The sequence below is a fragment of the Heliconius melpomene genome, chromosome 18 (assembly GCF_056956725.1).
Source record: "Heliconius melpomene rosina isolate 202511_hmr_F chromosome 18, ASM5695672v1, whole genome shotgun sequence".
NCBI lineage: Eukaryota > Metazoa > Arthropoda > Insecta > Lepidoptera > Nymphalidae > Heliconius > Heliconius melpomene.
The window spans coordinates 4,669,161-4,684,441 of NC_140406.1; the positions used below are offsets into that span (position 1 = coordinate 4,669,161).

The window sequence follows — 15,281 nt, forward strand, 5'->3', positions numbered from 1 at the left end:
AATTAATAAAGTATTTTAAAGGATAAGGATTAATACCATTATGGAAAAATATCCCTCACAATAAAAAATATATTGAAATTATTATTTTTAGACAGAAAAATGATCACTACACGTTATTCTTAAAAGATACGAATATGCTCTCGCGGACTTTTTTGTAGATCTTATTAAGAGGAACAATACTCCAGTACATTTTTTTCATGTAGTACTTACCATTAGAGCAGCGCATGCGCGAAAGTGTCTCAACGGGTGGGACTTTATACACATTTATCGTATTTATGTTAATTTACATAAGAATGTACAAATAATAAACTATATATAAACCTTCTACGAAAAACACTCGACTTAATGGTGAAGACCGCATCAAAATCCGTTGGGTGGTTTAGAAGAAGAAGAGTTAGAAACAACAGACAGACACGAAAAGCGACTTTGTTTTATAAGATATAGGATAGGATTAGTAAATTTTTATATTATCGTTTTTTTGAAGCTGTTTCCGCTGGCTTCCGCTGTCGAGAAAACTATTGTATCGTGTAGGTACTATAACTATTGAAGAATTAAGTATACAGAGTGTTTTTGTCAGTGGTTTTGTCAGAAATACACAATGGATAAACATCGTGTTGACGTTGTTGTTTTTAGGTATGGATTTGAAATATTCTTCACTTCATGCTGCTCTCGTGAAAGGAGCGCAGACGCTTCCACCTGTATAATACTACGCAATGATTCCTACTGGGCAACATTCTGCAGATGCTCAAGAAGCAAAAATAAAGATTGCAAAAGTTACAGATTTCATCATGCCAGCAAGTGTTTCCGATCAGCTATATATGATCATATCTTTCGTATTTTACTGCATGCCTTTGACCTCTACATATATTTTTTTCACCCAATGGCAAAGAAATCAAATGAATAGAGGTTCAATTATTCATTTCTATTGCATATCGCATTAACAGTCAAATCATTCAAATGCAACTATTCAACTAACTAAATATTAAAAAAGCAATTAGTAAATTGTAGCGACATCTGTAATAAAATATACGTAAATTATTTTATTATTAGAATAAGATGGCAGCACTGTGCTTACTACTCTTTTGAAGTAGTTAAAAAATGTAATGTATAAAATTATAAATACTTTAAAAAAGACTTATAAATTGTTATTCAGTGTCTATTTTTAAGACGACGACACTGATCCGGATCGGCGATCTCCCAAGCTCTCAAAAGCCCTTGCCAGGCCAAGTCACCATTCACACGCTTGTGTTGGTACTATACTTGTGAAGCCTCGGCAAGCGTGTAAATGAATTATAATATTATCAAATGGAAATAAAACTTTGAAGAAAATGTATTTATTTTACTATTATTACGATTAGTTCTAATTTTTATTTAATTAATAATTTTAGTCCAAGATAATAAGTAATTCCAAAAAACAAAACGTATTTATTTGTAATCTTATTAATCTTATTGTAAATTATCAGCTCCCACGATGATGAAGATAAAAAAGCGGCAAAATTTAAAATATTCAGTACTAGCAAATAGTAATAAGTACTACTTCATTTTTATTAAGCGCGAAACGACATCTGAACTCTGAAACTTCACAATTACGGTCATTATTAACGTGGCTAGCCGGTTCACGGCCTGTAATGTGATAGCTGCCGCATAAAATAAAATCGCGTAACTATTTAGTGTCACAATACAAAGATTTTTGCTATATCTTAAATAGACGTAACATTAAAAGGTGAGAAATAGTTAAAGAAGGAACTTCTTTATATTAAAAGGTACCATATTTTAAAATATTATTTATTATAACCTAAAATATTATATTTCGCGTGGCATACAAATTTGCAGATTTAATGTTATATGAGAGAGGTTATTTTTATACCGATTATATTAATAAAATCTATTATTTGCTAAAATCTTCCTAAATAAACGTTACACAACGTTTAATAAATTATGTGCTTTAAAACGGGTTTATATTAATTAAAAGTTTAATAATTTCTTAAATTTTTCTTCATGGGTGTAGATTTTAGAATTTAGTTCAATTACATTTTATACAACTTTCTTTGATTGACAGTATACTATTGAATTATAGAACTCTTTCTGGTTATAGAGTGTACATAGATATAAACACAACATATGTATTAATATACATTTCATTTGTGTTGCAAATAAGTATAAAAAATTAAAAAAGCACTTAAAATTTTTATGCCATGAACGATGAAAGTACTTAATGGATCAATGGGTTAATCGTGCAATGTACTAGTTCCAACCCGTCAATTATTTGGCTTTGACTACCAGAGTGTCAGGACGTATCGCAGACATTATAATTAGGTAGAGTTTTAGTTATTAAATCATGTAATATCTTTATAAACAGAATATTTTGACAAATTTTTTTTTGATGCATTCTAACTCGTTTTTTACTTCGGTCTTTTTTTAGTGATGTTCATTTGAAAGATCTACATTAAACTGGAATTGAAATGATTTCTAGAATTTCAGTAATATCCTACTCAGTTTAAGACAACTAAGTAGCTTATTATTTAAGACGTCTTATTAAAATATTCATATAATAATTTCGTAATAACAATATCGTATCGTGTCAAATAATTTAATTAATGAAATATATTTAAATATGTTTGCTAGTTTACATTGAAATAATGCTTTAGTTTACTTTCTCGTGCTTTTAATCAACTAAACTAGTAACATTATTAAATAAACGTGTGAAGCAAATATCCGTTTCATTTCGTCAGCCTTCTCTTTTAACCAATCCGTTGCGCTTATTAAAATGACGTAACTATTGATATTCTATTAGGTTCTTTTAAAGATACTTCACATATTATATTTTTTTATAGTTGACGTGGAAACACAACTTCAGGGTCACCAGCTTTCAAACTTATTATGATAATGTGATCGTTAAAATGAAAAAAGTACCAGATCACGATTAGTTTCTATGATTCGTATTAAATTTATTGAAATAATAAATACAAAGCAATATAATACCATACTTACAAACTTACATTATAAAAAGAATAACAAATCGCGGCGTTGAGTCTCGCCGTACCTATATGGGACAGTTTGATATATTATTACTACTTTCAAAAGTAGTAATATTATTTTATTGCAGTCAATTGAAATTTGTGACATCATTTGCACGCTATATTTAAATTTAATTTATTTTTTATTTAAAGACTATTACGGTAAAAGGAACACTTATTTTATAATGCAGTTGCCTTATTATAGATAAAATTGCATCAATGTTAAAATTAGTTATTCTTTGCAGATCACCATGTGCGGAATTTGGGCGATATTTGGAATGGATCCGAACTGCCATTCAATGTATTTTAAATGTGTATTTTGTATCGCCCATCGAGGACCAGATGCATGGCGCATTGAACAAGATAGTAGAGAACCGCTTGCTATTTTAGGCTTCCAAAGATTATCTATTGTCGACGGATTGTACGGCATGCAACCGATGAGGTTGCATCAATTTCCTCGAATAACTCTTATATGTAATGGAGAAATTTATAACTGCAAAAGACTTCGAGACCAATATGATTTTTCATATGAAACTAACTGCGACGTAGAAGCTATTATTCACTGCTATAAGAAATTTGGGATAGCAGAAACCGTTAAAATGCTCGATGGTGTATTTGCGTTTTGCTTGGTTGACGGAGAATCACGTAAAGTTTATATTGCCAGAGATCCTTACGGTGTAAGACCCTTATATAAACTACATGACGAAGAAAACAATGCTATGGGAATTTGTTCAGAAGCCAAAGGCTTAATAGAATTAAAACAAAAATGTAATGAAAACTCTACTTTAGGACAATTTCCTCCTGGACACTATGAAGAATGGGATATGTTAGAAGGAGGAAATGTTAAACAGAAATGTCTCGAGAGATATTTTCAACCTGGAATGTCGCCATATTTCCGGCCATTCGTATCAGATTCCGAACTTGAAGGATTGTCGAGTGTATACCAAAAAACTGCTTACTTATTGGAAGCAGCTTGTAAGAAAAGGTTAATGTCTGATAGAAGAGTGGGATGCTTATTGAGTGGAGGCCTCGATTCATCTTTAATTACTGCTTTGGTTGTAAAATTGGCTAAAATACACAAATTGCCATACAAAATTCAAACATTTGCAATTGGAATGGGAGATTCACCGGACCTTATAGCCGCACGTACGGTAGCTGAACACCTCGGTACTGAGCACCATGAAGTGATATTTGATGAAAATGATGTGAGAAAAGAGCTAGACAACGTTATATATCATTTAGAATCATATGATATTACTACAACTCGTGCTAGTATACCAATGTATCTATTGTCGAAGTACATTAAGGAAAACACCGATACTACCGTAGTATTTAGTGGGGAAGGAGCTGACGAAGTTGCGCAGGGATACATCTACTTCAGAGATGCACCTGATGCTAAAGCTGGTCATAAAGAAAGCATACGGCTCCTTTCGGACATATATCTGTACGATGGCCTAAGAGCAGACCGAACGACAAGTGCCTTTAGTTTAGAACTTCGAGTTCCATTTTTAGATATACAATTTACAAATCATTATCTAAGCATTGATCCTTCAATGCGACAACCTCAAAATGGAGTTGAAAAGCATTTACTACGTCATAGTTTTGCTGGTACTGGGCTGTTACCGGATTCAATATTATTCCGGCATAAAGAGGCATTTAGTGATGGCGTCGCATCTGTAAAAAAATCGTTATTTACAACAATCAATGAAATTATTCAAGAGAGGCTACCGGAAGCTAGTGTTTCTTACCCTGGTCTCCAACCTACAACGGCAGAATCTAAATATTACCGATACATATTTGAAAAATCATTTTCGGGACAACACAACTTCACTCCATATTACTGGATGCCTAAATGGGTACAGGTTACGGATCCATCAGCAAGGTTTATTAAACATTACGCTGCCGCTTAAATAATGTATTTTGTATTTTATCCGTAATTTAATTGTGTCATATTATATTCTTAAAATTAATATTGTCTTAATTGAATTTTGTCAAGTGAGTTCAAACTAGTGTGGTATGTAATTTTTAAAAGCTTTATACAATAAGTACTTTATATTTGTTATAGATCGAGATCCCAAAATGGCATTCATTGAATATTTTATCTATAATAGAATTCATTAATAATCTAATTTTATTTAAAAATTATAGAATAAAAGGCAAACTTTAGTTTTGTAAGTGAAGAGCGACATTAACTTTAAAAATAAAATTTTGCCTTTTATCAATAACAAATATTTCTTACTTTATATCACTAAGAGCAAATAAGATAGAGATAGGATATACAGCGTTGAATAGTAAGTATTTTTAAATATATAAAACTTCACCGAAAGTAAGTAACTAAACAAAAATATTTTCAATACGAAATAAACTGATTTTTTAAAATTAAGCGTCATCGCCATCATTGTGCAGGGGCATAAAGTTCGATTTCTATGCGAGGGGAATGAAATATTTAATACTTAAGTTCCTCGCTCTGGTAACGAGGCAAAGCATGACGTTATACCACTCAACACGCAATGTTTTGGAATTTGGGCGATGCGTGTGGAACGATCTTAACAATAAATCAACTCTGCCGATCCTGCTGTATTCGGAGACGTGCAGCGTCGAGTTAGAAAAACATACTCGAGAATATACTCGTAAAATATAAATCGATCGATTTCAAATTTTATCAAGGTCGTCTTGACTTATAACAAGTATCAATTTACTTTCTAATGCTACATTAAAGAATCAATATCAAAATAACATTGACTATTTCAGATATTTTAAATTATAATAAAATTGTTTTAAAAAAAGCATTTGTCATCTTTACGAAATAAATAAATAAAACACAAAAGATTTTTTCTTCTCATTTATTTCCAATCTGTGGTACTCTTAAATTATTTACCTTTTAATTTCAATGGATAAGTAATTATGATTATTTTTATATACATATTATTATTATTATTAATGTACTGCACACTATAATTCGATGCACATTATGGATTATCTAACTTTGGCAATGTCGTTCTTATTGAGTTAACATATTTTTCCATACATAAATTTCCATAATTTGGCATTCGAGATTTTTCATGATGTTTTTGCCACTCTTTACAATGAACTCCTCTAATTTCCTCTATTTCATTATTTTTTATAGGCGATACGGGTATTAACTCACTTATAATATTATTTACAGATGGTTTGATTTGCCGTGGTACGATAGTATTAGTAGGCGACGTACATTTTTCCAACACAAATGACAATTTAGTGGTTGATTTATCACAACAGAACATGTAGGGATTTGTTTCCGACATTTCATCTTTTAAATATTTTGATTCTTTGTGGCGTAGAAGATTCACAGCCATATAACAACCTGGGCAAATGCCTTTTCGAGAATCAATATCAATTAATCGGTTACCAGACTCAGAATAAGGAGGGGTTGTAACTGACGAAGCTACATTGGTAGTACGATCTTCCTTTACTTGTGTTTTTTTGCTAGTATCAAAATGTATGGATTGATTTTGATCATCACATACTTTACATTTACAGATATTTATGGCTAATAATCTTTTTAAATTTTGCAACGCTATTGGTTCTTCAGACTCGGGGTTGGATTTGTTTAGTTGTTTCCACATCTCATAAAATATTATTCGAATGTTACTTTATGAAAACAACATTTCGTACGTAAGTACGCTTATCGATTCAATAATATTATCATTTTATTAATGTTTTTGGTATGTTTAGTATATAATAAATGGATCAATGTTTAGTATATATCAAAATTACTTGTAAAATTAACTTTTATTGTCCTAAAGCTGACAATTGTGTCAATATGTATACAGAATGAAAATAAACTATGCTTGCTCACATTAAACATTTAATAATATAGTGACGAAAGTAGTCTGTAAATATTGTTTTAACTTAAATTAAATTTGTTAACACCACAATTTTTGTGCGTAAATTGTTGACGTATGTATATAGTCAAATTTCATGTCATTAAGAGTAAGTACGTAAGTAATTAAAAAATATACATTTTCACATTTTAGAAAACATAAAAATATTAACCTACGCCTCTTGTGGTTGTGTATTGGATTCCCAATCGGAAGACTGAATTATTTACATATTTTTCCTTTAACAAGGCAAAGCGCGGCGTTGAGTACCGAAAAACCGTCTGGCATATTTAATTGTCGTTGATAGTAATCATGGCACTTATAAAATTACAATTAAAATCAAATTGTTATAGAAAAAAATATATTTAGAAAACAATATGTGTTTATTTTTCAGATGTTTTTGCAACAAAACAAAGGTGAGATAATATTACTGGTCTGCATTGTTCTTTTCATCATCAGTGTTTAGCAGTTTCTTAAATTTATCACTTAAGTAATTCCAATACTTCGATCTTATTTTATCATATTTCGTTGCTAGTGCTTCACACAGCTCTATAGCTCTATGTGCGTTGTAAGATCCACTAATATCCTCCTTTTTAATAGACTCATCGCAAATATCTATAATAAATGCTAATAAGAACGGAGAACGACATCTATTTCTGTACAGTTCATCACAAAACGAAAGAACCACAGCATTTCCGCTGATACCGCGTTTGTCGTGGAGCAAAACACCTCTTAGATAATTCCAAGCGCTCTCATTGTTTTTGACGAATTTTATTTTTTCTAAAGTATAGCATATTTCCCTTTGAAGGTTCAGATCAGACCAACCCTGGTGATTATTCATCACGAAATATCTTTGATTCCAAGCAGAGTTGTTGCGAACATCTTCAATAATCAGTAAATCCACAAAATCCATTTCCTTCTCGTAAAGACTGTAATTTAAATAAATATATATTAATTATTAGGTAATTTTTAATTGCATTTGAAAAGAGTAATGTATGCTTAAAATACGTTATATGATAAAAATAAGTTTTTTACATTGGTATAAAATTAACAATAATGTTTTATCATTATGAAAAAATCTACCTTTTACTAAAATCTACTTATAGTATGAAATGCCTAAAAAAATATTTTAGAGTATAGGTTTATTTCTTGTAACTTAATTTTATATACTCAATGCTCTTAAATAGTACAAATAGTAGTTCTTTACAATCATTTTTGTAATACATGTACAGTGGAGACCTACATATAAGTACAACAAACGACCTCATGTGAACACATGATTTTATAAAAAGGTAAACTATAGAAAAAATTTGCAACAGCAATAAAAAATGAGGTCTGCCTAAAAATATCATTAATTTATTTCTATAATATATTTCAGACTTTTCTTAATAGTTTGTAATAATAGAAGAAACATTTTCTTTACTTATTGAAATATCCAAACATGAATTATCCGAAAACCTAACGATAACAATCACAGTTGTTAATTAAATATCTACCAGTGTAGTTATTATAAAAGATTTTAAAATTTATATTTTAATGTTATGTTTAGTAGATTATTTGAGTAAATTATTTTAGTGAAATCTATACTTAATAACAAATTACCCGAAAGTTTTAATGGCCCACTGTCTGTGTTGCCATGCATGGTAATTCTTAGGGTCCTGGATTAAAGCATCACCAGTTAAATCCAATTCAAGGGACGGATCTTGAAGCCATTCGACTAATACCCTTCTATGATGCCAGACCTGAAAATCAGAGTAGACAAATGGTTATAGTTTGTTTTTAGTTTTTTCAGCTTCACATGTATCCCACGAACATTATGGTACACAAAGGGAACCCAGTGTTAAGGCATTCTAGGGGCATTCCATGTTTAGTGGTAGAAAAGATGGATACAATGTTTTGCTTAACATATTAATACATAAATCAAAGATATATGTATATAAGTAAAAATATATGTATATAGTTGAATTTTAAAAAGCTTCTGGAAAGTGGAGAATATTAAATTATTACTGCATTTCATTTACTATCACTATTCAATATGCAATATCTTGCTTGCTTTTATTGACTACTTTAAATTGTTTATTAAGAACAGTAACTTACTTGATAATTTTTTGGTGATTGTTTTATAACACCTTCTACATAATCTAATTCAGATCTCAGATCAGACCCCAAGGCTTTGAGAAGGTCTCGTCTGAAAAAAAAAATATTTAAGCTAAAGTAATGCTGATATCATGTCTATGTTGAGCATTATTACTTTCTATTTTACATTATAAATTTAACAGATATTGTGATAACAAAAAGCCTTTTTAAAATATAATTGTGATTATTAGTAATTCATTCTAATAAAAAATAATGAAATTAAACTATTACTTTAATTTAATTTTCGACGAAGAATAGTTGTTTTTTTAAACATACCTATACTGCCATACAGTATAATTTGCAGAATTAAATTCAACAGCATCCTCTGTAAGGCGCAAAGCTCTCTCTGATTTTTCGTTAGTTTGTAGCACCGCTCTAAAGTAATTATAAACATCTTCAACTAAAAATAGACATAAATAAATAAAATAGAAGTAAATAATGTATTATTGATTGAAAGTATTATTATTGCTTAATATCCTTACACTTTTCCGAATGAGCAATTACAACAACTGGTGTAGGGCCATCATCTTCAGGAACAGGAGTCACATCATTCCAATCTGGTCTATCTTTATAAAAAATCCAAGATATATCACTATCACCACTGTCAGACATTCTTTTAGATCCGTTCACCTAAACTTGTTAATGTTATTTGCTACTTTTCAATGTCTTTTACAGTTGCAATCAGTAATCAGCCAAGGTAACGCAAGAGCCTTAAATAAACATTATCTAGGTTGCCGAGGTTATTAATTGTTTGTATGTAGCTTATTTATAAGATTGTTTGCATTTGGCAGAGCATAGACTATTTGTCAGAATTTAGAGTCGTTAGTCATAAAACATTACAATTTATATGAATAATAGCTTGGCATTATTAAATTAATACACAACAGTATAATTAGTAACAGGGTGACTGCAAGTTTTGCAGTGCAAGATTACGATGACGGCTGTCAAGTGTCAGGTGTCTTTATTTAATTTTGACATTAATAAATGGATTACTGTTAGAGTAGAGTAGAGTAGAGTTAGATAAGGGGCATAATAATGACCCTTATTTACATAGTAATTGATTCGTGTTTTCTATACTGTAACGGTACGTCTTCACAGAATCAAGCTGTTATAAAAAAAACTAGAAATTGTCGATGACAACTTTAATATGGCGTATTAATAGATTAGATTTAACTTGAGTAAAAGTCCCACCACTTTATAATCTTATAAAAAGACTGTATTGAAAGTCGATATAATATTGATATCGATATAATACCGATTAATAACTTATGTTAGTTGTCGGAGTAAAAATCTGTTAAATTTTCGGGATATTTCACCTTGATACACACAACTTATATCTTGTTTTGTCGGCATAATATCAATATTGAATTTTGATCTAATTATACAGGTAAAAAGTACAGTCATAAAGGTAAAATGTATTTAAATTTTAAAACAATAAGATTTTTTTTGTAGATTTGATTTTAAAAATTTAAATTGTCTAAACGAATAAAATAATGATCAACAAAATAAAATTATTCGAACGATACTCTTAGAATTGGCCATTATAAATAATCTAAACAGGTACCGTAATTGTCAATTTGCCTTAAAATAAAAAAAACTAAAATATATGAAATAAATTTATTATATAAACATCAAATAAATATGTAATTATGTCAAAACTATCAGGTAACAGAGGAATCTTTAACACATTTAAAAAAATAGACTATAACAAGTAACAAATAGTCGTGGTAGTCTACCACGCATACGCCAAGCCGAGACCATTAGTGTAGGTCATATGAGATACGGCAGGAGCAGCAGAATAAGCCACACCTAAGAGACCAGCTGCAACCTAAAATTAAGCAATTAGTACTTATTATTGAAATATGAATAAAATTATATTTTATTTTTGTAACCACTATCGATTTTATGGTATTTTTTTTTATTTTGAATATTTTTTTATTGCTTGAGTCCCAAAATCTGACTGTATTTCTATTTTATCACATAATTAGATTGCTTAATACTAAAAAGGCACCTTTATTATACGAAACATTTATAGAACAAACAAAGATATAGATATATTTTTGCTGGGTAGTTTTACATATTCTCTAGACTCGTATCTTCTAGACTTCTAAAGTCTAGATCAAATAGCGTTAATAAGGGCTACAAGAGCATTTATGACAAAATTATACTCTAATAACAATATAAGGACTTTTAATGTAACACTAATTAAAAAGTAAATATTTTTAATTTTAAATCAGCAACGAATACGGCAGTACACCGTACATCAGCTCGTAATTATTGTTTTAATCTGAATATACAAAAAAAAAGAATTACTCTAAATATATGTATTAAATATTAATCTTACCTTAGGAACAGCTAATGGAGCAGCAACCTGGGACACCAAAGGCGTATAACTCCCATATGCAGGTGCGACAGCGTACCCTGGGTTACTAATCCGTACGTCTGCTTTACGTACGCTCGAGAAAGGAGTGTCGATAGCTTTGGAATAGGTCGATACCTGTATATTAGAAAAAAAAGGAAAAACCTATAGTTAGCACGAAGGTATTTTAAATAAAGTGGCTGCAGAGTGAGCATACGGCAGCCGTCCGGACAAAAGGTTCCGGTTTATTATGTGGAAAAATAATTGTGCTTAAAAAATAGCAAACCTGTCCTAAATTAAATGGCGAACGTAAAATATTCGATTGTTGTGTTGCAATGGCGGGTTGCGCGGGGTAGGAGCTATACGGATTCCACGAGCCATAGTAGCTGGCAGGAGCGATTAAGCCTCCTGCTTGTACGGCAGCTACTGCACATGCGAATAAAATTACCTGGAAATTTTAAAATTGTCTTGAATCTTGCAATTTTATCAGGGTCCGAATAAAGTTGAGTAATATAATTCATACTTACAAATAATGCTCTCATATTATAATAAATAACAAATAAAGAAATAGGTATATTTTCTTCGCTGCGCCGCGCTATGCCTCGTTATGACAATCAAATCATAAAAATATTAAATGTTTAATTTCCTCGAATGGGAATCGAACCAACAAACTGTTGCGTTTACAACCGAACGTATGCGCCTTATATACTTAATGCTTAATATAAAAAAACTTATACCCTGGGATCCGGCCGTTGAATCCTGCATATACGAGTTTTCTTAATTAAACCTATATTAATGAATAATACATGATTAGTAGAACAGATTACACCTGGGTTGCCTGGAAGAATCCTGCCGCAATCACCTTTAATTACATTTTTTCGTAACTCGTTTTTGGAGAAAATTGCACCAATACGTTTTTTATATGAATCGCACATCATTTGAAAGATAATCCCATAAGGAATTGGAAAATTAAGGGTTGCCAGCTCTCAGTCTGCCGCAAGTCTAGGGTTGCCTGGTTTAAACATGTCACTAAATGTTAATAATTTGCACTCATGTGTTTTTTTAATGAATTATATATCAAATTAAAGCTTATTTTTTTCTGAACACTATAAAACAGGGTTGCCTGGAAAATTCCTGCCGCAAACAGGGGTTGCCAGCGTTTGAAATATTTTATTCCGGTTCCGTTTGACTATGAGAATAGACGATGAAATGCGCGGTCTGCCTTATGTTTTAAAGTAAAATATTATATAATAGAAGGTCAATCTTAAAATCAATGTTTATTCTAATTGTTCACCTGTTAAATGATGATTTTAATCATATTAAGTACACGCAGAAAACTATTTAAAGATCATGGGGCAGAAGAAATCATCCTTATTTTTGAAGTAAAATAATGAATCTATAATATTGAGTCTTTGCAAAATCTATTTTCTAAATACTAATATTTATTTATTAATTTAAATTACCATTTTGAAACAATTAAATTATCTAGTTAAATAAATGTATAGAAATATTGATCTACTATAAACTATTAATATATATACATATACATCATGTTCCCTTAATATAATGAAGGGTGACCATTATTGCGGATATTTTTTTAATTAATTATATTGAAAAATACATTTCAATGAACTCTCTCTCTTCGTCCTCTACTTGTTTGATTTGACAAGGCTTGCCGCAATTTTTTTTTTCTCACGCAATTTTTAATAATTTGCATAGGAAAGAAATATATATAATAGAATTATAATAAACAAAACTAAGTTAGCAAAATAATTTGAAGAAAATCCGACAGTAATGCCGACTAATAAACGCTATTTACGGTTTATGACCAAGAGTCGGCAAATATCAATTAGTTGGCTATTTTTTAGTATAGATAAACATTTTGCGGCGCCATACAAAGCAAACCAAATGCAATAAAATTATTTTCGAAGATGTATTGTTTCTAAATGCAATGAAAGTGCAGATGGCCAAATGAGTTGTTTATGAGCATATTACTTAGTTACTTACCTTTCGTTTTGGAGTAAAGACGTTTTTACTTGACAAAAATGAAGATGTGTTTTTTGTGCGGCAGGAGTGAAAATGTCATAGAATTTAACAAGGAATCTCTCCAAAAGTGTAAAATTTTGTTATTGTTTCGCCAAAAAATGAATTTTAAATACAGTGACATTTTTTTAAATAGTGACACAATGCACAGTTATCATTTACAGTATTACAAAAAGTTCATTGTTTTAAAACAAAAATATAAAGAAGTATTTTTTAATTATTTTCTAATGCAAAACGTAACTATACTTTAATATTTAATTTTAAATAGTTTAATAAAATGTAGACAATTGTGGCCGTGGGAGTTGCCTCAGTTTTGATTATACTAAGTTAGGGACGTTAGTGAGTGATTACGCTTTATTATAATTATAAGAACAATTCTTTCAGACCTAAATACCTTAAAAACTATCAGCATAGACGGAGAAGTTCTTGCTAGCGACATTTTTTAATCTATATTTTTTAATAGTTTTTATTAGTTGAATAGTTTTCATTTACTTTGCAAAAACGTAAATATTCGTACCAAAAAGATGGGCGCCATAGTTTTTTCTACGGACACGGACGGCGTTGTCAAATCAAACAAGCAGAGGGCGAAGAGAGAGAGAGAGAGATTGTTTATTGAAATGTAATTTTCCACATTTTCTTAATTAATAAAAAAAATATCCGCGATAATTGTCACCTCTCATTATATTAAGGAAACATGTTGTAATTAATACCTTATAGTAGATCGATATTTGTAAACATTTACTTAATTAAATAATTTAGTTGTTTTAAATAACCCTTTAATTTAACTAAATATTATTATTTATAAAATAAATTTTGCGAAGACTCAATATTATGGATTATTATTTTACTCGAAAAATAAGAATGAATTCATCTTTAAATAGTTTTCTGCGTGTACTTAATATGATTAAAATCATCATTTAACAGTTGAACAATTAGAATAAACATTGATTTTAAGATTGACCTTCTATTATATAATATTTTACTTTAAAACATAAGGCAGACTGCGCATTTCATCGTCTATTCTCATAGTCAAACGGAACCGGAATAAAATATTTCAAACGCTGGCAACCCCTGTTTGCGGCAGGAATTTTCCAGGCAACCCTGTTTTATAGTGTTCAGAAAAAAATAAGCTTTAATTTGATATATAATTCATTAAAAAAACACATGAGTGCAAATTATTAACATTTAGTGACATGTTTAAACCAGGCAACCCTAGACTTGCGGCAGACTGAGAGCTGGCAACCCTTAATTTTCCAATTCCTTATGGGATTATCTTTCAAATGATGTGCGATTCATATAAAAAACGTATTGGTGCAATTTTCTCCAAAAACGAGTTACGAAAAAATGTAATTAAAGGTGATTGCGGCAGGATTCTTCCAGGCAACCCAGGTGTAATCTGTTCTACTAATCATGTATTATTCATTAATATAGGTTTAATTAAGAAAACTGGTATATGCAGGATTCAACGGCCGGATCCCAGTCTATTAATAGTTATGGACACAACCCTTTGCTTATTAGGTATCTACTTATTATTGAATATCAGATTCAAACCTTCAATTAGTATCAATGTATAGCGAATTTTATCGTATAAAGAAAATACACGTATTACTTCTTAGAGTTCACTTAAAAATTTAATTATATATTTTAAAATTTCCTAACATGCTTAGAAATATCGTTATAAAATTTAATATCAAAATTCTATGACTTACCTTAAACATGATTGTTAGAGAGTCTAAAGTTTTAACACTACTGTACCAGTGGGTCCGAATTGCCTTTTATATAAGTCTCCGTTAATATATGTGGACCTACCTATCATAGGGCACGTGTGTGGATACGAATATGACGCATATTGCAATTGTGGAGCTT

The 15,281-nt window shown here is 30.2% G+C and overlaps 3 protein-coding genes across 5 annotated transcripts; 1 reads left to right on the top strand and 2 right to left on the bottom strand.

The window, feature by feature from the left end:
• Positions 1-1,548: 1,548 nt before the first annotated feature.
• Positions 1,549-5,844, top strand: AsnS (asparagine synthetase). Of its 3 annotated transcripts, none has more exons than XM_085201554.1 (2): positions 1,549-1,723; positions 3,263-5,844. In XM_085201554.1, exon 2 carries the CDS (start codon positions 3,269-3,271, stop codon positions 4,925-4,927), a length of 1,659 nt encoding a protein of 552 aa, XP_085057680.1. In that variant the 5' UTR covers positions 1,549-1,723; positions 3,263-3,268; the 3' UTR covers positions 4,928-5,844. The 3 variants fall into 3 exon arrangements, with proteins under 3 accessions (XP_085057680.1, XP_085057679.1, XP_085057681.1); XM_085201553.1 differs by having other exon boundaries at positions 1,550-1,763; XM_085201555.1 differs by lacking the exon at positions 1,549-1,723 and adding an exon at positions 2,176-2,316.
• Positions 5,845-7,221: 1,377 nt separating this feature from the next.
• Positions 7,222-9,962, bottom strand: Fnta (farnesyl transferase alpha). The gene is made up of 5 exons (XM_085201556.1): positions 9,496-9,962; positions 9,290-9,413; positions 8,975-9,065; positions 8,480-8,619; positions 7,222-7,806 (listed from the first exon to the last, which is right to left on the bottom strand). Exons 1-5 carry the CDS (start codon positions 9,623-9,625, stop codon positions 7,305-7,307), a joined length of 987 nt encoding a protein of 328 aa, XP_085057682.1. The 5' UTR covers positions 9,626-9,962; the 3' UTR covers positions 7,222-7,304.
• A 658-nt stretch (positions 9,963-10,620) lies between these two features.
• On the bottom strand, positions 10,621-15,259 carry LOC146529302 (cuticle protein 76-like). The gene is made up of 4 exons (XM_085202508.1): positions 15,125-15,259; positions 11,659-11,820; positions 11,358-11,510; positions 10,621-10,841 (listed from the first exon to the last, which is right to left on the bottom strand). Exons 1-4 carry the CDS (start codon positions 15,131-15,133, stop codon positions 10,746-10,748), a joined length of 420 nt encoding a protein of 139 aa, XP_085058634.1. The 5' UTR covers positions 15,134-15,259; the 3' UTR covers positions 10,621-10,745.
• Positions 15,260-15,281: the final 22 nt, after the last annotated feature.

What these genes read in the sequence shown, in the direction of transcription:
- AsnS (XM_085201554.1), top strand. Translation starts at nt 3,269, where the DNA reads ATGTGCGGAATTTGGGCGATATTTGGAATGGATCCGAACTGCCATTCA.
- LOC146529302 (XM_085202508.1), bottom strand. An exon ending in CGCCATTTAATTTAGGACAG is followed by an intron (nt 11,511 to 11,658) that starts GTTTGCTATTTT and finishes TCTAATATACAG; the next exon opens with GTATCGACCTATTCCAAAGC. An exon ending in CTCCATTAGCTGTTCCTAAG is followed by an intron (nt 10,842 to 11,357) that starts GTAAGATTAATA and finishes GCTTAATTTTAG; the next exon opens with GTTGCAGCTGGTCTCTTAGG.
- Fnta (XM_085201556.1), bottom strand. Translation starts at nt 9,625, where the DNA reads ATGTCTGACAGTGGTGATAGTGATATATCTTGGATTTTTTATAAAGAT. An exon ending in AATTGCTCATTCGGAAAAGT is followed by an intron (nt 9,414 to 9,495) that starts GTAAGGATATTA and finishes GTCTATTTTTAG; the next exon opens with TTGAAGATGTTTATAATTAC. An exon ending in TGGGCCATTAAAACTTTCGG is followed by an intron (nt 7,807 to 8,479) that starts GTAATTTGTTAT and finishes TTTAAATTACAG; the next exon opens with TCTTTACGAGAAGGAAATGG.